The sequence below is a fragment of the Microchirus variegatus genome, assembly GCF_963457635.1.
Source record: "Microchirus variegatus genome assembly, chromosome: 16".
Classification (NCBI taxonomy): domain Eukaryota; kingdom Metazoa; phylum Chordata; class Actinopteri; order Pleuronectiformes; family Soleidae; genus Microchirus; species Microchirus variegatus.
This window is the reverse complement of record NC_139817.1, coordinates 19,232,938-19,256,410: the sequence shown is the minus strand read 5'-3', so window position 1 is coordinate 19,256,410 and position 23,473 is coordinate 19,232,938. Positions and strand designations below refer to the sequence as shown.

At 39.7% G+C, this 23,473-nt stretch overlaps 1 protein-coding gene across 1 annotated transcript; it reads right to left on the bottom strand.

The window, feature by feature from the left end:
• Positions 1 to 715: 715 nt before the first annotated feature.
• ash2l (ash2 like, histone lysine methyltransferase complex subunit) lies at positions 716 to 23,185 on the bottom strand (the record flags this gene model as incomplete). Its single annotated transcript, XM_083902970.1, has 17 exons — positions 716 to 1,111; positions 4,505 to 4,564; positions 4,678 to 4,776; positions 4,865 to 4,957; positions 5,034 to 5,227; positions 6,160 to 6,327; positions 7,540 to 7,757; positions 9,571 to 9,670; positions 12,809 to 12,826; positions 14,470 to 14,545; positions 15,026 to 15,121; positions 17,078 to 17,173; positions 18,277 to 18,371; positions 20,217 to 20,305; positions 20,393 to 20,538; positions 22,385 to 22,451; positions 23,127 to 23,185. 17 exons carry the CDS (start codon positions 23,183 to 23,185, stop codon positions 1,004 to 1,006), a joined length of 1,782 nt encoding a protein of 593 aa, XP_083759096.1. The 3' UTR covers positions 716 to 1,003.
• Between the last annotated feature and the right edge of the window lie 288 nt (positions 23,186 to 23,473).

Sequence of the window (23,473 nt, the reverse complement as noted above, 5' to 3'; positions counted from 1 at the left end):
TACAGCGACTAGACAATGCAGGAGCACATAATATGTATAAAAAAGTGGATTTTGGGTCATATAAACCCATAAATACTACGCAGTGTCCCTTTAATTGGTACTTCCGTACTATGGGAGCTTTAAAGGTGAAAACACAGCAGCTTCACAAAGCAGCAGTAACAGTGAGGAACCTCTGCAGCAGTGGCTGCATATTAAATAGCCATGCGTTGGAGTGATGTGGTGATAAGATTATTGTAGCTGACCCCACTAATCATCACAGCTGAGAGTGGCTGGACTTGAATAATGGTTGCATGGTCAGGGGATGTAGAAATTTTAATTTTATTATAGTGTTCATTCATGTAGGGACAATGCTACGCTATGACTAATGACTGAATACTACGCTACCTACTTTGACTTCCATGCTGGCACCCTACAGCTATAATTCTTTTTCTTATTTATTTTGCACAATACAGATAATCTATATCTATGAGTATGCAAAATATTACATTGATTTCAGCACAGAAGAGACCAACTGACATCTGAAATTTGTAGGCCGATCTCATTAATGAGTTCAACTTTTCAGTGTATTTTTTTTTTATTTAACCCAGAATATAAAAAAAAGTGAATATTTGACACATACATTGTTTAAAAAAAAAAAAAGAAAAGAAAAATAAGACAAGACACTAAAGACTGCAGGATTAAACCAACTACACAAGGACTGTGTGGTCACATAAAATACGTCCAGTTCAGTCTCTCAGATTAGAGCAGATCAGAAACTACAAAATATACATATTTTTTACTTGTGTCATGGTTGAATGCCTGCTGATGGCATACATACAAGTGTTGATATGCAGCCATCAATCAGAAATTTTGCATCACTTTAGAAATAATATCATCAAGTTCACTTGCTTTCAGGAATCATGAGTTGAAATGAGTCACAGCGTGCGGTGCTGGCATTTTTCTGCCTGAAGGTGGAACATTGTTTTCACCAGTGGGCCGAGTGCGTACTGAAAACAAGCAGTGTTCAGCTCTCCCACGGTGGGCTGCGTCGTCCGTCTACGTCAGTCTCCACATGGTAGAGCATGTCAGCCAGCGTGTGCTCAATCACAGCTCCCCAGCCCATGTCGCTCATCTGAGGGGGACGAGAACAAGAACATCCACAGATGTAGGAAACAGGAGTTTGGTATGGAAAGGCTACATTTTAGTTATAACTAAACTGATTTTGGGGCCTCTTTTGAGACTGGTTTTCCACTAACAGACAGTACCCGCAACAAATCATTTAACTATCACAACGAAAAATTCTGCATAGTTCTGCTTAGGCAACATTAGATTTGTGTCAAGTGTGTGACAACTGTGTCACTGATCTTTTGCTACTGTACCAGCTCAATGAGTCCTTACGGCTGGTTCATGTGTGGCATATGCTGTGCCGCATCTAGCTCACACATGTGCGTGTGAGTTCACATGTTGCTGCATGTCAGCTCCGTTTTGCTCACGCTCACCCACAAAACCTGGTGAGGTCACCGTATTCACTACCATTGCTCAAGTGGTGGATGTGAGGTGACGTAAATTTATGGCAGCACATTATCGTGCGTGGGTCCCCCCGGCTCTGCCACTGCCAGGACACAGCCCTCTATTTTCCAGGCAGATCCGTATCCCCCTCCAGATCAACATATCCCGGTTATAATTAATAACAGACCACCTAAAAGTGTCCATCACCGTCAGTCTGCTCATAACACTAGCAATGTGTCTCATATTTTCATCAGAAACTCACTCACAGTCAATCAATCCCTTGAGTCAATTCCTTTTAACAGCTTTGAATTACTCTCTTTTGAGATCGTCTGTACAATCAAAGTGTGTTGCCTGGTTATCTATCGTCCACCCAAACCTAATGATGCTTTTTCATGTGAACCCTCTGACTTATTGACCTCAGTGGTGCTCAAATATGAGTTATCTTGGCTGGCGATAACCTCTCAAACTATCTTACAACTATCTTTTTAAATATCACCAACTCTTTCAACCTTGTTCAACATGTGTCTGGCCCTACACATGCTCATGGTCACACTCTTTTTGTTTTTACCCTCTCACTGACTTTGAACTCTCTTTCCATGTTTGATTTTGCCTCTGACCACAAATGTATTATTTTTGACACCATCCTCCAGTCTTCTGCTCAACCTCAGAAGCACATAATACATTCTTGCTTCATCAATGCCCACTCTGCAGCAGCATTCTCATGCTGTTTTTCTGACTCCTTCTCTACCCCACCTAACTCCTCTAACGTGAATGACCTTGTAACTTGGTTTGAATAATCATTGTGCCTGAGCATTGGATACCATAGCTCCCTACAAGACCAGATCACTCTCCACAGACAATCCACGCCCCTGGATCAATGACAACATTCACTTTCTGAACAGGGAAACTAGAAGAGTGTAGCGTAGCTGGGAGAAATCCAAACTCATGGTCCATCTCCTCCATCTAAAAGAACTGTTCTCCACCCTCAACCAAAATATCAAAGGTGAGAATTGCCTACTTTTCAGACCTAATTACCCGCAACAAACACAATCTTAGGTTCCCGTTCAACACTATTGACCGGCTTGTAAACCCTGCCCAACCAGCTGTATCTGCCTCCTCCCCATTAGACTGTGAGAGTTGGTTGTCTTCCTTTCTAAACAAAATTAACATAATTCGCTCCAATTTTAAGAATCCCATTGTTCCCACCAGGGTTGGGAGGGTGACTTTAAAAATGTAGTCCGATACAGTTACTAATTACCTGTTAAAAAATGTAGTAAGTAATGTAATCTAAGTACCACAATATTAAAGTAATGTAACTAGATTACTTTAAGTTACTTTTGGATTAGCGCAATACAAATGCAAATAAAGACAAAGAAAGAAGAAATTAGGGCTGGCGGTATACCGGTTCATACCGAATACCGTTTTTTTTTTCCGTCACGATATGAATACCGCCATACCGGTATATTAAATTACACAACATCCACGCAGCTGCGTCGCTGCTGTCTGCTTAGCGAGTGAGCGCGCTCTGCATGTAAAGGTTTCATTAATGTTTATAGATTTGTTTTAATCACTGAATGAAGCCTGTCATATTTGGGACAAGAGTCAGGACCTTAAATCACTTGAACAAAACTCTTGATCAGCACTCAGCATTTGTTTGTTTGTCATTTAAACCAGTGTGAGCAGAGAGAGAGGCATTTTTGGCACGGGGCAGGAGAGAGAGAGAGAAAGAGCGAGCGAGTGCGCTCTTGGTCATTAGTTAATTTACTTATTTTTGTGTAGGTAATATGTTGTGAAATATGTTTAAACTTAAATAAACGACATCTACATGTAGTTATGTGTCATTGCATTGGTTCGTCCTGTTATTGATGTCATGCTGTCATCACCTGACAGTCTGGCTGATTGAAAGCCTCCAGATGCAGCGGATGCAACGCACCCCAGATGCGCGATGCAAATATTATGAGAATATATTTTAATGTCTGTGTTTTTTTATAGGGAATAGTTGAATATCATTTTTGAGCAATTTTGACAGCCCAAGTAAGCATGTCTTGGAATATCGAGAATGCATGAAGTTAAGTCAGCACCCTCCACATCAGCAGGTAACACAGGGATTTTTTTATAAAAGATGTTGATTTGCGCAGTCAAAGTTCTGTAAATTGTCTTTGCATTCCGATTCCTCACTTCATTAGAATCATGAGTAGCTCTTCTTTGTAAACAGCATAATTTTCTGGGGCCATGTGAACCTGTACTAGTGTGGAGTTATTCTACAGTATTTATGTCAGTAAAATAGACCACCCTAAGTTAATCTACTGCAGTAATTCTGTTCTCTACCAGTAGAAAATACTGTGAACACCTGATTATGCATGAAAAAAATAAAATAAAACGCTGCAGACTATTAACCAATACCAATCGCCAGTCCCACATCACACCTATTCATTGGCTCCCAGTAAAATACAGAATCGACTTCAAGAACACTACTTCTCACATACATGGCCCTTCATGGTCTTGCCCCTCCCTACATTGCTGAACTCCTACACCCTTCCACCTCTAGATCACTCAGATCTTCCGACCTAGGCCTCCAATCTGTACCCCGCTCCCTCCTCAAATCAAAAGGTGACTGCGCCTTTGCTGTCAGGGCCTCATCTCTCTGGAACAGTCTACCCTATTCTGTCAGGTCAGCTGAATCAATAAATGTCTTCAAAAAACTTCTAAAAACCCATCTTTATCGTCTTGCATTTCCAAAAGCTGAACTGTGATTTTTCTTTTCATATCTGTACATATACGTTTGTTTTACTTTATCTTGTTGTTTACTTTTATGTTCGCTTTTAATTATCTTTTTACTGATGTTTTATGTTTACTGTACCCTGTACAGCACTTTGCAAACTTTGATTTGAAAAAATTTACTTTATAAATAAATAAATAAAACATAACATGTGAACCGGGCCTCACTGTTCCACTGCTTTTAGTTTGTATTGTTTTTGTAGGATAAAGAAAGGAGGAAAAGAGGGAAAGCACTAACCGGCTGGTACTTGATGTCCTTCGGAGGGTGTTTGAAATGTGGTCCAAAATTAACTGAAACCTGATACAAAGAGACAGAGGTGGATTTTAAATAAAGTTTAAATAAAAAAAATAAACTTAAAAAAGTCAAACAGTAAGAGAGCACAGGAGTCTTCAGTTATCATGTGTACTGACCGTGCAGCCCTTGTAGAGTGAGATGGCAGGAAAATACAGGCCTTCAAACAGGTTTTCATAGGCGACACCTTGGTTCACTCCATTTTTATAGAATATCATCTGAAACATAGCAGGGTATAAAAGTTAACAGGAGTCAACACTGGCAGGTTTTCTGGCTGGATTTATATTTTTGGTGGTGTGTTCGAACCCTGCTGGGGGTCACTGTTTTGAGGCTTTTCTCTGCTTTGTCCACATAGTCCTTCTCCTCAAAGTACAGGTAGCTCTTGAACTTAATCAGTGCCTGTAGACAGAAGAGAAGATGTCAGATGTCAGCACTGTGTGTAATGTGAGTGGTGGCAACTCCAGTCAGCTGTTACCTTGTCCTTGTACGTGTCAGGCAAAGCCTTGGCCGTCTCTGTTCCGTCTGGCAGCTCTATAAAGAAGCCCAGTGTGTCTCCCTGTCCGTAGGCTGAGGAATAATGCTTGCCTATGGACTGGTGAAACCGTGTGCCCTTTTTACTGCGCCATGAGTAGCTGAACTTGTCATAACCCAGAGGAGCCTGCAGGTTACCTGTGATACAAACATAATGAGGACATTGATGCCTGCACCAACACCACACTTTCCATTAACACAGTGACAGTAAGACAGTAGGCACTCATTATTTTAATAAACGATTGATCTGTGTGATTATTTTCTCGATTAATCAAGTACTTGTTTGTTGTTGATCACTGTGTTTACTTAACCTGAAAATGATGACGTTAGAACACATTTCTGTTTTGTTTTTGTCCGCAACTCAAAATTATTCATTTGTAATAGTTAACTTATATATGGAGCAAAGAAACCTGCACATATTCACATTTAAGAAGCTAAAAAATCAGAAAATTTGTTTTTAATTATTGAAAAAAAAACAAAAAAAAAACACTCAAACTGTTGAATCGAATTCAAAATTGTTGACAAATTTTGTAGAATAATAATAATCAATTAATTGAATAATGGCTGCAGCCCTAACACAGTGATAAAATAAATAAGTATTCACTGCCATATATAATTTTTTTAGTGTGTATATTTTTTTTATTTTTTTTTAATATAAACAAATCCTGTGATACACATTTTCTATGAGCGTAATCTGAATATCTTTGGTTTGTTGACGAAATAAAACATTAGAGGTCGTCCTCCTTTTGAGATTTTGGGAAACTGACTGGTTTTCAACTTCTTAATATTCTATGGACCAAATATGAGATAAATTTAAAAGAGAAAATACTCAAGGATGAAAAAATAATTACTTTCAGGCTGATACATTTTCCTTTTTGAATTATTCTTAGTGTGATTATTTATTCAGGGTCTCTTGCAGTCTGTCTAAATACTCTATTATGAGGACATTCATAAAATCGTCCATAAACGAGACAAACTGAATTCACTTTGTTGGATTTCCACTCCGTCCACGGTCAGTCTTATTATCCACGAATGGAAAGAGGTTATACGAGTACAAAGGAAATACTAACCAAGTGGTTGAGACCAGCCAAGCCTGGCCGCCGTCTCTGTGGGCATTTCATCGACAGTGACCTCAAAATACCAGGAGCCTTTCCGTACGCCATGAGACGCCCGCACCATAGAGTAGCCTTTCTCTCCGGTCACTGTCAGGCGGTCGTCAGAGATCTTCAGCTGAGGTGCTGCAACATCAAATATACAAGAGTTTATTTGACGTTATTCTGTGGGGAGACGCAGGGCTGTCTCAAGCCCCTACCAGCCTTGCAAATTCAGGGTCTCAGAATCAGGAGGTCTCGCAAGGTCTTGGGACTCACAACAAACACAAATTGCTTCACATCACTACACACAAAGCCCCTAGTCAGGTACCTGCTATAAGATCAAGGCAGCAATAGGGTTATTTAGATGTTCATCGTGGTAGAGCCACCGAAAAAGAAGCAGAGAAATATGTTGGAAGCAAGGACGAGAAAATGACTGTCTGACTGAGAGAGACATCATTAAACATCAGACCGGCTTTTCTCAAATGGTGATAAATGTGCAATACATGTAAATGTGGCGATGATGAGCATTGCATTCATTAACATGTTTTAGCTAATAATTATTTTACAGTGGTTTTAGGCATTATATATTTTCAGATTTTTGGGAGTACTTTTCAACTCCAAAGTTGACAAAATGTTGTGCTTTTCCATTTTAATCATGCCTTTTGATTGTCCTCAGCAACTATCTGTCAGTATAACCTTAACTAAAACACCAACATTTATTCTGCAATTCTTAACAAAGATGGATCATAATTGGAAGACAGTGTTGACACAAACATTGTTTGTTGAAAAAAATAACTTGAGATCATGCATCCTACTGCTGCATCCACAAAGATCAAGGAGGTCCTTAGGGTTATAGCTGATTATTATATGCAACTCTGATCAGCAGTTTTTAAAGACAAGTTAATGTAAAGTTCTCTTTATGAATTAGATTTTATTTTATGAAAGCATTAAATGAATTTGATATGGATATTTGTGCATTTTTAAGCACTTGTTTTTGCAGTTTGACACCGTGACCTCTTGCTGGGGACAGCCAAATTTCAATATATTTAGGTGAACAGTGCTAATCTTTTAACAAATTGCAGTGAAATTGTAAAAATATGCTGTATATGAAATGATGGGTAAGCATAGATGGGAATTAAATTTTGTCCCTTAACTGGGTTTGCTTAGTTTGAAATAAGAAGTGAATGCTAAAGCAACAATATTTCTCATGAGTTTAAGGTTAATCTCTACAGTATTTCTTGTATGAAAATTAGACTCTTTTTTGATATTTCAAGGCATTACATTTAAAAATAATTAAAAATAACTGTGCAAAATGTGTGCTACTTAACCAGCAATACGTGTTTGACTTGTAAGTACCTCTGTCATGTAAGGCCAGCAGCACCCTCTCGTACAGACAGGCCCTATACAGATCACCAGGGATGGGTTTGCCGGCCCAACAGTCCAACTCAAGCTTCTCTGGGTCCGGGGCGTGAGGGTCCGGTTCTGCCAGGATGTAACGGTAGCCATCTTTATTGAAAGGATGCTCAAGAGGGTAACCATGAGGAGGCAGGCGCTGGGCCGAGAACAGAGGGTCACTGCAATGAGGGAGGAGAGAGAGGCGAGAGAGGCAATGCCCGGTGAGTCAAACTGGCAGAGCGCCTTTAAAGCACCCTAATTTGTTAATTAAAATATTGATATTTGCCCTGGCGTGTCAATCATCTCGTGCACGAGGAAAGATGAATTTTAGAAACTTGAAAAAATGATTCACAGTCCACTAAAACTTCTTCAGTTCAGTTCAGTTTATATTACTACCTACTTTGTAGAGACACGTTTTCAGTAAGTTGACTGCATATGTGTTTGCACAAGTGATTAAATGTAAGAGGTTTCTTGATCACATCTTGAAGCTGCTTCTCTCAGCTCAACATGCTGTGAACGCTGCATTACTTTCACCGAATCTCATATGCTGGAGTTTAGATTTTTCAAATATTCACAAATAATCCTGTTGAATATTAGAATAGCATTTTTGCTTGCCCACTCCGGTGTAAATAAGGAACAACTTAGCAAACATTTTCAACTCTTACTAGGGCTGGGCGATATTACCACGTTATACTATTTTTATATTATTCAATATCTATACATCACATCACAGTTTGTTTCTCTGGACGCATGAAACATTTTCTTTTGAGGCTACGTTTACATGATAACGGTCTGAATAGAACACGCAAAAGTGGCGTTGCGTCACTTTTTATTTCCGCGCTTAGAAGAGCGTTTACGGGAGGAAATCTGCGTGTATGCGGAAAAGTGTGTGGAATTCGATTGGGTATGCATGCCAGGCGGCTAGGTGGTGTTGTGGTACACTATCACACAACACCGCAATGTCTGAGCGCATGCGTAGAATCTTCCTTCTTCTCTACTGTTGATGATCTTAAAATACAGTTTGTACCTTGCATTGCAGATAATACCTGGTTTATTACTTTGGCTTTATAAAGCGGACCTAGACCAGAAGTTCCAATTAACGCTGTTTTTTAGTGTGTATATGCATCATTACCTTGTTTACGAAGCCCTGAAGTTTTGAAACAAACAGTTCAGCCACTGCTGAGAACGCTGTGTTTTATTGTCATCTCGGGCTCGGCAAGATCTCTGAAAAAACCCGGTCCGGTTACGTAAACAGCGGTTCTACTGAACAGCAGATCCTCCTGCTCCGAGCACTAGTCCGGATACATCCAGGTGTGTACATTGAACCGCAGAAGAAGGATAACGTCCGTTGTGGAGGTGTTTCACAAGCGACAGTGTCTTCTGACTCTGGGTCAAAGTCATAAAAGGGACTGCGGTGTGGAGTCGTGACGAAACTATTTTTTAATTTTTAAAACAATGTTTTATGTCTGAAATATCACGCTGAGGAACAGCGTCAGAAAAGAGGATTTCTATCGGCTTGTTTACAGCTACAAGGAGGTTTTTGACAATAAAAAAAAAGTTAATGTATGTAAGTAGACCTCCATAACTAACATACATGTGCAACAGGACCACTCTATGTGAGCTTTAATGTTAAATGAAGGACATCTACGTGGGTTAGAAACAATTAAATCAACTATAAATATGGTCAGATTCTGCTTTAAAACAAATGATTAGGCTTAAAATTAGTAAGTGCAAGCGTCTTTTTTAAAAATATAATTATGTCAATTCAATGTATTATTTAATCAATATATACAAAATGCTTATTAAATTATAACACTTAGTGACAAACGTATTCAATATAATAAATCTAATGATTATCAACGCAACAGCCTTTAAAACCAGGAAAAGTCATCACAGATGACTTATCACGTTATGGCATCCAAAATCTAAGATCTTGTCTCAGGTTCAACATACATAGATATAATCCATATATTGCCTAGCCCGAGCTCTTACCTGCGGGTTCTCTTTGTCGCCCCTGCAGCTGTGCCCTCCTGTTGCTGCTGCTGTTTACGCTTGGCTCCTCTTCCTTTTCCTGGACCAGGAGCCAAAGCACCTGCAAACACGAAAGATTATACTGCTGAACAGAGAGCAATAAGCTCACATAAAACATGCACACACAACCTTAATCACCCAATGGAAGCAGGTTATTAGGCCTTTTATTGACACAGGGAGACAGCAGGCACAAAAAGGCAGGAATTAGTTTACAGGGCAACTTTCAAACACTATCAGCCTCTCATTATCCCTCTTAAATGTACCCCTGACACTCTGTTCTACCAGGTAGTAAAAGACAATAAAACTAAATATAGTTTGTTCTTTTGACAATAATAAAATAAATAAATAAAATAAAAACTCATCAAAGCATTAGCTTTACAATAACCGCAAATACAAAATTCTTGTATTTATTTAATTTTAGGAAATACGCTTTGTTCTGGCTCTGATCCAATTAAGTCAGGGCATAAACTGGATTTGTCTGAGCTGAACAGAGAGAGACAGGTAAGTGTAACATGGCTGCCAGGGGGGGCACAAAGTAAAATAGATTTTAGCCACATGACAAAATGCTCACCTAATACAATTAAAATCGACTCCCACTTAAGTCCAGAATATATAGTGTGTCTTATAAAAAATGGGGTTAATTTGATGTATTTTTAGATTTAAATCAGTTAGGCAGTCTTTGCTGCTGCTTTGTGTTGCTTTATAAACCACTCACTCTCCTGCATCAAAGTCCATACAGAAAATATGTTATTCATGAGTTCCTGCACCTTCATGGAACGAGTAGTGGAAAACCTATTTTTAGACTATGTATATTTGTTTTGGATATGCTATGTTATCTTGGTTATTTTTATTTTATTTTATGTTATGTTGCTGATAAAAATGAAAAAATAAAATAAAAAAAGCTATGGGTTTCATTGATTAAATGGGTTTAAGTGTGCTTTAATAATCAGATTTCTTTTCTTCTTTATTACAAAAAAACCTTTTCGAACATTATATGTCTCAATTAAGCTAGAATATAAGCAACAGATTTATCGAAATATGAAAATAAGCATTAGTTGCAAGCCCAGCTACCTCCATCAGTAGTGTGTTAATGTGTAAATATGTTATTTCCTGTGTGACTTTGACCTAAAATCACTTTCAAAATAATATTCTTTGAGGACTTTAGAGTGGTGGAGTGATTGGTTTCCAAAGCAACAAAAATGTTTGAAAAAAAGTTTCCATTTTTGAAAAAGGCACACTTAGGGCCTGATTTACTAAGATTCCAAATAGAGAGCGCTAAATTGCGTGCGCGAGCTTAAAAACTGCGCCTGCAACTGGATTACGTTTTGCGGGTGAACTACTAAGATTGCGACCGCAATTGACTGGGCGCAGAAGTGGTTAAGACCGCCGTATTTAAATGAGGATTTTGCGCTAGTCAAGGGTTGTCAACATGGAGAAAGAGCAGACTCAACGGAAGCGCAGAATGAAATTTGAAGCCACTGAACAGAAAGCACAGCTGACGTTCTGCGATGAGCAGATAACTGAGATCGAGGGATATGACATCCTTGTTCCCCGTGTCCATAGGACCTTTTTATATAATTATTATTTTAATCCTGCGTCGGTATTTTGGACAGCTCCATCATTACCTGACGTATCAAACAAAGAAAACCATGGACTATGGATGTTGCCGTAAAAAAAAAAAAAAAAAAAGGTGCTGCGCTCTCCTCCTGACTCACCTGCAGCTCACTAGCTGCCAGGGAGCGCTCTGCTGTTTCTCTCAAGATTACACATAGGTCTATTTTCAATGGATGAGTGACTTTTTTGTCAATAAGTAAATAAATAAATAAAGCGGATCATCACAACGGCTTTTTAGTCCCAGTCCGTCCCTGGTTTCATCTGTGTTAATTCAGTCAGGCTGAGTTTTCATTACGCGTGCCAACAGCCTTTGATCTGATGTCAGAGGCGACGGGACAATCGATATAGATGATATATCTATAGCTGATTCAGATAGTTACATTAAATAGTTATTGTGATTATTTATTGCTTTTAAATGTGCCTGGAACTGTGGAAACCTGCCTGTGAGGTTTTGGTGACGTTTGCGCACTGTGCCGCCTGCGCTTCGCCGTGCACCGAGAGTAGACCAGGTTAGAGCTGGACCCTTTAAGGTAAAGCGGGGTTCCCCGTTCCTCCGGTCTTAACCGGGGAACATAGGTACGACCCCTCCTTGAACCACAAACTGCAGACCAAGGTAAGCCCATACCAGTACGAACACACATTGCTCCTCTGGATATCTATATTGAATTTATTCATACCAAATAAGAAATGAATGTGCGTCATCTGTGAACCGAGTTGAACATGTTCTGGAAAAGCTTAATTTCCTGATTTACAAAAAGTATTTTTGTTTATGGATTTCTCAGAGGATATGTCCGTAACCGCAGCCATGTGTGCGCACGGCTGTGCCAGTTAAGACCTGCCTTTCAAACGTGCTAAATATAGACGCAAAAATAAGCACCGCTATCAGTTTCCGGTTTGATAAATCACTTTGCGCGAGCTAAAATAACATATTTACATTTTCTCCTCCCATCACACACAAAATTGCCCTAAGTGTGAAACAAAGCAGTGAATACCATACAGTACTTAATATGCCTAAGATTTAAGTTGGCATACATTTTAAAGTTGAGGCTTTTGTTACTTGACTATTTGCTTTTGTGTCCCTAATGGCAGCCATTTTCTCATCTATTTTTTTTGTTTTGTTTTGTTATTACGTCAATTGGTTGAATTGGAGGAAGAGGGTGCGGTTGATTAGCACTGGATGAAAGACAACAGCATACAAAAAAATAACTATGTCACTCTGCTCTCATATGTGTCATGGAGGACAGAGTGCCATTTCAGTGAGGAGGAGTTTTTTTTTTGTTTGTTTAGGGATGTCGGCGCCCAGAAGCAGCAAGCTGGAAAAGACAAAGTATAAATATACACCAATCAGGGGGCAAAGCTTTTAGAAGGGAAGGGGGAAGGGCACCAAACAGATGCAGAGAGCAGACGGAGGCGTTACAACTGGACATGGATGAAGTTGCCCACAAGATGCTTGTTGAGGATCAAATTTGGTTTGGCATTAAGAGAAAGAAATGATTGGAACCTTAGGGCCAACTTCTATCCAGAGGGTTACAAGACACAAAAAACACACTTGTCAGTTCCAGATGTCAAAATACCACATAGTCACCTGAGAAAGAAGATCCACCTGGAACACAATGCACAGAATCACCATGGTCATCACATGTAACAAGCTCGGACTCACAGGCTACATCCATACCACTCCATTTACGTTTAAAGGTGCAAAAATTAGGGAAGTTAGCTCATCAAACGGGGAGAGCAGTGTTATAAAGTTTTCAATTAATTGCCACTGCTGCGCACTGAGAGTGGCGGGGAGGTCGTAGTCTGCGGTATATGTAGCAAGTGCGCGCTTCTAACTGGATTTGCACAGCCTGGAGACGCGAATAGGCGAGGGGTGAGTGTTTAAAGTGGGGCAACGATTTTTCTGCAAATAGCCACAACATCTGTGACGCTGCGCTGTCCCACCTCTTGAAATATTAGTTTTACACGCATTGCAAACTGCATGACGGGGATCGTCCTCTGAGACAGTGAAATATTCCCACACGGTCGCCATGCCCTGTGTGGGCATAGCTATATGTCCCCCCGAGCAGAGCGTTCATGCGACATTTAAATCAACATAAACATCGGCCACTGCCATCGGCTAGGCACCCCTAGCAAAAATTATCTCCAAATTAGGGATGGACCATCACAGTCAAAATGCCAGTTGAGCCCATGAAAGCTAGAGGAAGTAATGCAGGCTTTACAGCAATGTTGAGCTAGGAGGATGGTTTTAAAGGCCCTGGGAAATCCATTCACTTCTGCAAGATCTACAGCATGTTGAGCTTTGAGGAGAAGCTTCAAGAAACCTTTCATTACCTGCAAACACACATGAAGTTTGAGATAATAGATGCACCACAAAATAGGTCGAATATAGGTAGAATATAATTACGAATTAGTCATTAACTTATCAACTTTTTTATAATCCAACAAAAAATTTGAATAATCGACTTTTCATGCCCATTTCTACTCCAAATACACCTGCTGTCCACACTACCCAGGAATTTTAGTGGTTAAGGTTTTGTAGATTTCAGTTTAAAAAAAGCTCTGTTTCTGGCTAAAAACAATTACTACAGAAACAATGACACAAATCTGCACTTAATTTTGTAATGGTTCTTACTGGCAACGACTTGACTATCAGCTGACTGTCACCTTTTTCAAATGAAAATATAGTAGTATGAATGTTACCTCAGTTTGAGGACTATACTGCTGAGGAACAGGTGCTTTCACACATAATCTGTTGGGTTCAGTAAGCCCAAGTTCACACCACATGATTTTCACAGTTGTTGGAACGTAGTGCATTCACAGTCCATAACATGAAGCATGTTGCATTCTAGAGATGGTCTGTGTTTGAGAAAAGGCTGTGTCACCTTTGTTTTTTCCAGCTGTCACATGGAAGTGGCGATTCTCTGTCGACCCATGAACAGACTGCTGTGTGTCTAGCTCTTTTTTGTAGCACTGCTGTCTGTGATCTCAGTCACATTTTTTTTAAAGTACAGTGGTGTTTCTTTTTTAACTTCTCCCTCTCTGAATAACCATTCTTGATTTCCTAGTCAGGTTTAAGCTACTGTCATTTCATCATGGTCTCTGATGGTTGGAATTCTCACAGAATCAGATCTACTTTCTTGCATAATGGAAATAAAATTGGTGTGAGTTGGTCTCTGCATGCTGCAATCAGTTACACATACAATGTCTATTTCTTCCTACTTTACATATTTATTGTAATTTTCTTACCGTTGAGCCCACCAGCTGTAGGAGTAGCAGTCGTCTGTTTCTGTGTGTCATATGAGGGTCCAATGGTTCCCAGATCCTACAAAAAAGCAACAGCACTACATTACACATTAGAATTGTGATTATATTAACAGCAATATTGGGATTTATGCACCTTTTGTCTGGGCAGGTTTGTTCTTAAAATATGTCTCATATTTGGAACTTTCTTTCATGTAAAAAGAAGTCACTCATGACTTGGTAGAAGTAGTCACATTAGGTCTACAATGATTATTCTATTACTCAATGAATTGCCAACTATTTTGATAATTGAGGATTTTCTTTCTTTTTTTTTAATAAAGAAAACACATTCTCTGATTTCTCAGCTTCTTAAATTTTCTAGGTTCTTTGATCCAAATGATAAAGAAATCACTAAAACCGAGGAATTTCGATTTGTATACAAAAGAAGACATTTGAGAACATCATTACTTTGAGGTTTGGGAAACACATCAACAATTTTCAACTTATGGACCAAACGACTAATCGATTAATTGAGAAAATTGTTTGAGAAACTGGTATATACCTGGTCCAACAAGCCAAACTTGGGGTAGTCCTCCTCTGGGTCTTTACTGCCTGGGTCTGGGTGTTCCTTAACTAAAAAAACATCTCGCTCTTTACTCTGAAAAATAAACAAGACGACCATAAAGCAACTATATACATTACTACTTGATTTGATTGTGATTCAGCCACTATTCACCACAACATTACTAGGGATGTTTTTTTTCTTTCTGCGCAACCACTGCGCTTCTCCGTCTCCAAGCAGCCTCTCCATATCCAACACAGACTGGATAATTTCTCTATGCGCAGCTTTATCCCCACATGCAAATAATGATATTTATGATGAGGATCGAGTACATTCACGAAGAAGTGCAGGGGATCTGAGTGGATCTTAGCATAATGTGTTGACAGACTCTTAAGAGTGCACTTTTCATTGTTATCACTCTGTGGTCTCAACGTGTAGAAGACGCGTTAGTGCTGCAATTAAGGGAATAACAGATGCATTGGATGAGCTGATCTCTTTAGTTATTTGCTCAAAGAGAGAGAATGTTCTCTGGTGTGAACATGGGTGGACGGTCTATAGGGGCGATTTGGGCGATGCACTACCAACTAGGAGAAAGATATTATTTTTTCCTAACCAATTCCAAAGATCCTTAGTACTAATATTCATTCGTAGTTATAGTAGTTATTATCAGTGTTCTAGACATATCATCTGTCATTGTCCAATCAGAATCATCAGATTCAAGTCATGATTTAAATGGTCCAACCTCTCCGTGCGATTTCATTGATGTGGAGAATCACCCGAGCATTCTCCCATTGACTCGCATGTTAAAACTTTTTTACCAGAAAATTACTCTCCAATGCATTTTCAATATGGATTTTGGGACTCACTAACGCACTTGCGTCATACGTAAACTGAGCAAAGAGAGGAGGGGATATTTTAGTTTAAGTCACGTCTCGCTCTCAAGTCCTCTCTGCTCGCGACGCCCTGTGCCTAAAGCTCACTGGTTTAAAAATACACGGAGGATTCTGCTCGTTTAACCGGTCCCAGCACTAACTGATAAGTATACTTAGTTTTTCCAGTGCCACAGAGTTCATGCTTTCATACGGGTTAGCTGTTTATGGCTCGTAGCAGCGGACAGCAGTCATTTGAGGTGACGTTCGTTAACTTGTTTGCTAACATTGTTGATGTTTGTTAGGGGTGGGAATCTCTTGGCACCTCACGATTTGATTCGATTACAATTTAGAAGTCAACGATTCGATTCTAAACCGATTATCGATGCATCAATTTTTTACTTTAATACTTTGCTACTCATTTAAAAGTAAGATAAAGCAACATAAATATAAATGTGGTAGTGCCCCCTCATCTACCTCATCTGGTGCAGACAGCCCTTTTATTTCTGCGCACCGCCCCTGCGCCGTTCGTCGCTCCTGCGTCTCCAAGCGCTCATTTGATTTTGATTTGATCTAAAGCAGACTGGATCATTTCTCTACGTGTTTTATCCCCACATAAGAATAATGACCTTTATGATGAGGATGGAGTACAGTCGCGATGAAGTGCAGGTGATCTGAGTGAAACGTGGTGACAGACTCTGAAGAGCAGAGCGCACTTTTCAAAGTTTCAGATGAGCTGATGTCTTTAGTTAACTGCTCAAAGAGAAAGAATGCTCTCTGATGTGAAGTGAATGTCGCAGGGAGTTCATAATCTGTGCCGCACGCAGCCAAGTTTCACTTTTGCGCAGAGACTTTCCAGCGTTTAACAGGCTCTGTTCCACCGTGAACTCGCTCTGTTTCGACCGCCAAATTATCGGTGCATCCCTAAATATAATATCTTTATTGACAAGAACGATGTAACCATAATAATGATGTACCGATTGTTGTGCCGAATGTTTGTATCGCTCAGGGTTTAACTGCAGGTTAAACTTCACGCAAATCAGACAAAATAAACTGTTTTATGTAAGAAAGTAGAGATGCGTTTAAGGAATGGCGATCCACCAGTCATAAATGAATGAAGAGGAAAAACTTCACACGTGTGTGTGTGATCACGTGATCGGATCGGGACATCCCTAAACATTACCATCGTTTTCACTATGTTGTTGGGCCAGGTGAGCTTCCCCGGTCTCTGACGAGTTGTCATGCACTCCCAGTACTTGTCAATGAATGGTATGATGTCCTGCAACAAATTGGAAAATAAGAAAAGAAAAAAATTGAATTAAGAACCGTGTACAAGGTACTATCACTAATGGAAAAGCAAAACAAAAAAGGGTGCCAAGTCGAGTCGTACCAGAACTGTGTAGTGGAAAAGCGCCTAAATTAAACCACCATAGTATCAGAGAATATGAATGATAACACAAAAACTTTTCGTTCACTCTTGGTTAGTGGTTGGCTGAAGCCATTTATTGTCAAACAACTGTTTACTCTTTTTAACTCATAATCACAACACAAACTACCCAAATGATCCCTGATCAAAAGCTTACATATTCCAGTTCTTAATTCAATGACAGCTTGAAGTCTTTTGTGGTAGTTGTGAATTAGGCTCTTTATCTTCTCAGAATGGGCAGAATAGGCTGCCCGTTCTTCCTGGCAAAAAGCCTCCAGTTCCTGTAAATTATTGGGCTGTCTTGCATGAACTGCACGTTTGAGGTCTCCCCACTCTGGCAACTCCAGAACCTTCATTTTATTTTGCTGTAGCCAATGACAGGTCGACTTGGCCTTGTGTTTTGGATCACTGTCATGTTGGAATGTCCAAGTCCAATGTCCATTGAATTGGACATGTCCATGTCCAATTCTGACCAAATTTACTGTAGCTTTGTAGCTCACACATCCCCAAACATCAGCGATCCACCACCCTGTTTCACATATGCCTTTATTGACACCACTCCAAATGTAGTGTTTGTTAAGTTAAATTTTGGTCTCGTCACTCCAAATGACTTCGTGCCAGAAGGTTTGAAGCTCGTCTCTGTGCTGTTTGGTGTGTTGTAAGTGGAATACTTTGTGGCATTTGCGTAGTAATGGCTTTCTTCTGGCACGGGGGGGGGGGGGGGGGGGGTCGGGTAAAACATGCAGTTTACCCGACCGTGCTCCTGACCTACGCACCCCCCTCCACCCTCCGCTGTGTCTCGCCTCCTGGTCCAGTGTATAAAGTGTGGATAGTGCCATGAATAACCTGCTGAAGGAGGATGTTGTGTGACATGACGTGGATAGTTACGTCATTCAGTACGTCACCACATGAACCGGTGGGTATTTACGTTGTCGCCAGATTTTAGGTACACCCACCTTGTCTTTGGAGAACATAGTCTTTGGGTGCTCCTCTTGTGTTCTGGACCTCCATGTGAGGTTTGCCAAGGCTGTGAGACACATCTCCTTCAGGTCTGAAGACAAAAAAGGCAACATTGTTTTGTGAATTTTGTCAAAGTCAGAGTTCCTATACTACACTGATCAAGAAGTGAGTTAATAAATATAAAAGCCAATAAAAAATGCAGAGTCAAGAGTTTTAAAAGCTGTAGTCACCAGCAGGCCATTGATATGCGAAATAAATGTGGTGCAAATATGCAGCATACGAATATATGGCTACAACAATTAATTGATTAATCAATATCAATCATCTCCTTTTACCGTTTACACAGTCATTACTAAATTAATTGTAAACTCCACTGCCTGGACAAAAAAGTCTCCACCTGCACCTATCATGCCTAGTGTCTACTGTACAAGCCTGTGGGGGCAGCACACGATCTGGGGATTGCTGCAGTTGGTCAGGTCTAGGTTCAGCAACATTATGTGCCCAAAGAATGAGGTCAGCTGACAACCTGAATGACCAGATTATTCCATGAATGTATTTTTTTTTCTTCCCTGATGTCACGGGCATATTCCAAGATGACAATGCCAGGATTCATCCTGCTCAATTTGTGAAAGAGTGGTTCAGAGAGCATGAGACATAATTTTCACACATGGATTGGCCCCCACAGAGTCCAGTTAACCCCATTGAGAATCTTTGGGATGTGCTGAAGAAGGCTTTGCACAGATCTTGGTGAAAAATGAAGCGATTGAGTGCCGTAATCAAAGATAAAGGCAGTCCAACGAAATATTCTAGTTTCTGGCACTTTTTTGGGGGGCCAGGCAGTGTATTTTTATAATCAATTAATCACTTTGATTTGTTGTTTTTTTTTGTTTTTTAAATATAGTTTAAAGTAGTTCTCTAAATTGATTTAGTTTCTTAAATGTGAATATGTTGCAGTTTATTTGCTTGGTATAACACGCAAAGATAATATCATCACTTCGAGGTTTGGGAAATGACATCAACATTTCCTGACATTTTGTGGACCAAACAAGTACTTGATCAATGTAGATAGTCATTGACTTTGAAGACAGCCCCTGGGCCCTTGCTTGACACGATGTACTATGTCCAGCTCAAAGGGAAGCTATTTAAATGAAAATTAGCTGGTAGCTTGTTATCTACCTCACTACAGTTAGTGCAGTGTTACTGACCGCAACCTGTAAAAAAGTAAAGTCAACTGGGTTCCATCCAACAGAAAAACACAGCACAGACAAGCTGACAGACAGCTGCTCCCCCCTCTTTTCATTACTGCATCCTAGGGATGGGCAAGATATACAGTATCACCAAAGATAATATTGTGATTTTTGTTTTAAAGATGTGCAAATTGACATTGAGTATTGAAATTACTTTTTAAAAAATTATGAAACTCCAAGCATTCCCTGAATGCAGGCAGCAGAAGCTGTCCTCGCTACAGCAGTGAGCAGGGTTCAATATCACATTAATAAAATGACCACAAGAGGGCCTACATGAACGCATGACCTCTTGCCAACATCCTCCCTGCCACACAGGTAAGCCGCACATGGTTATGCTTATGGTTATGTTATATAGGGAGAAAACACAGAGACAATGTTTTCCACCATTTTATTATTTTGTAATACTTTACTTTACAGTAGAGCATCTGGATGTTTATCCAGAGTTCAATGTTTCTGCAGTTCAATTATAAGTTTTTGAATTTTTACTTGAATGCTAAAATTTAAAGAGAGTAAAGGGAGTTGTTGTGTCCATTGATATAATCTATAAGCAACAATTAATGAGTTATAACTCAGACAATTGAAATAATTTTTTTAAGGACATTGACTAATTATCGGCATCATCAAAATCTAAAATATCTGACCATAACCAGCCTACATACACCACTGGTTGTTACACAAAGAAGACCTACTTGCTTGTTTCCTGAGGAAGTACGTGTTACCACTGTGATGGCACACGTTGCAGTGAAACACATAATTGGTCATAAATGGAAGACAGGTCCTGTGGAGGAGAAGAGAAAGGTTTGAACACACAACTGCAACAGTGACCGTCATCTGAATAACACATTTATTCATGGATTATACATACGCAGTGTCAATGCCAAATGTGTCTGCAGTGAACCACTTCATGCACAAGGCACACTGCAGCTCCACCTCTCCCAGCTGTCTCCCATTGTCTTCGTCCCCTGATCCAGTAAGTGTATCAGCTGCCTCGGAGCCTTCACCAGCTGCCTCCTGGTGACAAACAAACACAACAGTTTGCATATGAGTGGTTGTAGCTCCGCTGTGGAGTGTATGTATCATATCTGTACAATCACACTACTCTGCTATGCTGCTATAAAATAAAATACACATAACAAAAACTAAATTATAAGATAAGATAAATAACAGAATTATGCATTTAACTGGTATGTCTTATGATTGATGGACAATGATCAGAAGCATACAAAAACATGAAAGCAAAACAAATTGTGCAGTTTTAATGGGCTGAACGATTTACACCGAGTTTTCTTACCTTTTTTTTCTTGTTCTTTCTTTTTAGACCAATAGTGACATGTAAATAAAATTAAATGGATTTTAATAATTTGGTACCTAAGAAATCTCAAATGGCACAGATGGTGCCAAACCATGCCAAAAGGGAGAAGGCCGAGACATCTATTTTCTAAGACCTCTGTCATTTCACTCTGCTTCAGGTCAGCTGCATCAGACTTTGCAAAGCTCATGTCCACATGTTGTTACATGACCTCCATGTGTTTTAAGCTCTTACTGCATATTTTAAAGGTTAAAATTAGGGATGCAGCGATTAATTGGCCAGTGACCGGAACCGGCTGATTTTCACGTGATCGGCCCCAATTGGCGACAGGCCGGTCAGACAGAAATATTCCGATTTTAATAAGCCGGTCAAATGCACCCGCATCGACAGCAACACACGTGCAAGCGGCTACACGCACATGTAGTAGAGCGTAGGGCTGGGCGGTATACCGAATACCGTTTTGATATGAATTTTTAATACATGTACAACATCCGCGCAGCCGTGGCGCTGCTGTCTGCTTTGCGAGTGAGCGCTCTGCATGTAAACGTTTCATTGTTTATATATTTGTTTCAATCACTGAACGAAGCCTGTCGTATTTGGGACAAGAGTCAGGACCTTAAATCACTTACACAAAACTTTTGATCAGCACTCAGCATTTGTTTGTTTGTCATTTAAACCAGTGTGCGCAGAGAGCGCGAGGCATTGTTGGCACGGGGCGGGAGAGAGAGCGCGATCGAGAGTGAGTGAGTGAGCGAGTGAGCTCTGAGCTCTTTGTCATTAGTTCATTTACTTATTTGTGTGTAGGTAATATGTTGTGAAATATGTTTAAACTTAAATAAACTACACATACAGGTAGTGATTCGTTTTTGTATTTTTAGTTGGATATTGGATGTTAACTGATTGTATTTCTGTTAAAATATTTTATTAAAGAAAATATGCAAAAATATCAGAATCTGCCCCAAAAATGGCAATTGGTGCATCCCTATTTAAAATGCAATATTTTTTTGGGCGAGAGAAAAAAAATCCTTCATTTATGCTGTGTTCCATGTACATTTACTCTGACACAGTGGCATCTACTGTGAAACTTACACATTTGGTGGAATCTCACAAGTGTTATCTTTATATTGATTCGAAGATAATCCACATAGAGCTTGTAACTGCAGAGAGTTACTCTACTTAGTTTGGGCATGTCATTTTCAAGAAGGGACTCCAAAAAGAGGGTCAGGGAAGAAGAGGTTATACACTCCTGTAATAATTTGTCATTTTTTATTTCATTTCACTATTTTCTTTTTGAATTTTGGTTAATAATTATTAATATAAATTAATTATTTCTCTTGGTGTCTAAATTTCTGATTTAGATGTAAAATAATAATGATTAATTCCATAATGTTTCCTTCCTTTATTGTTATTAATCTTGGATGTTGGGGCTGTGGGTGGGGAAGGACCAGCTGGAGGGATTTGCACAGGTTGCAGACAAATAAGTTGTACCCACTGTTCAGAACTAAAGCAACAAAGTATATGATGCATGATAACATTTAATAATATTACCATTGCCTCTTTGCCATTTGAAGATTCAGTGTCCATGCTGACGGGCAGTTCCCCAAATGAAGCATCCCTGAAAGATAGCAGAGTGACTAGAGTTATGAAACAAGTACTTACAAATAGTGAGTTCAAAACAACTTGTAAAAAGATGTTCTTACAAAGTATTAATTCAACAACACGGTAGTGATTGAATTGCAAACCTCCAATGTTATATCACATTGACATTTCTCTTATAAAGTGGTGCTCTGCACTCCTTAATTGAAAATAGGAACAATAAAACGTACAGCTGTCACTATGACTTGATTTTTATATATTGTTGTTGAAATTGAAAAGCACAACTATAACCCGGTATGTCAACGTCAATCGCAGCTGTCTTTCCGTTATCGTTTCACTTCAGTCATTTAAATATTACGCTGATTATAACTGACATTATTCAAGTGGAGTAAAGTGGTGTGAGGGACTTTAATTCTTGGCTGGGCATAAGTGTGACACAATACGGTGAATTGTTAAGTTTGCTGACAGGCTCTATAAGACGATGAAGAGTATGTTTTCTGTTAATGAGGCGCTGCAGAGCTTCAACGGGCCATCTGTGCATCGCTAACGCTAGCTGGCTAGCTTGTACGTCTGCGTTTACCAGCACGTATAGCTCCAAAAACAGCGCGTCTGTCATTTCTATCTTCACATATAATAAGATTATCGCCACAGCACATTTCTGAAAACAAAGCACTTTAGCATGAACCACACATACCCTTCCCCGGCCTCCGGTTCGGTTGCAGTCGGGTTACCCGCCTCCGTCTCAGACGCCATGTTTCAAATCAATGAAAACAAAGAAACATCGCGATACCGTGCGAGAGTTGCAGAGACCACGGCTTCCGGTCGCCGTTGTCCTCAGCAGCGACACCACAGGCTGACTGAGAAATGTTCAAGCATATTGTTCTGGACTCAAAAATATGCATTACATCCATTTTGAAAATACTTTAAAAAAATACACTTTTAGAAGCTTGATATGTCATTGACCCACGTACATGCCGGTAGTGTGGACAATTTGAACTAGTAAAGCGTTAAAGATATTCTTCTTTATCATTAATTAATGCT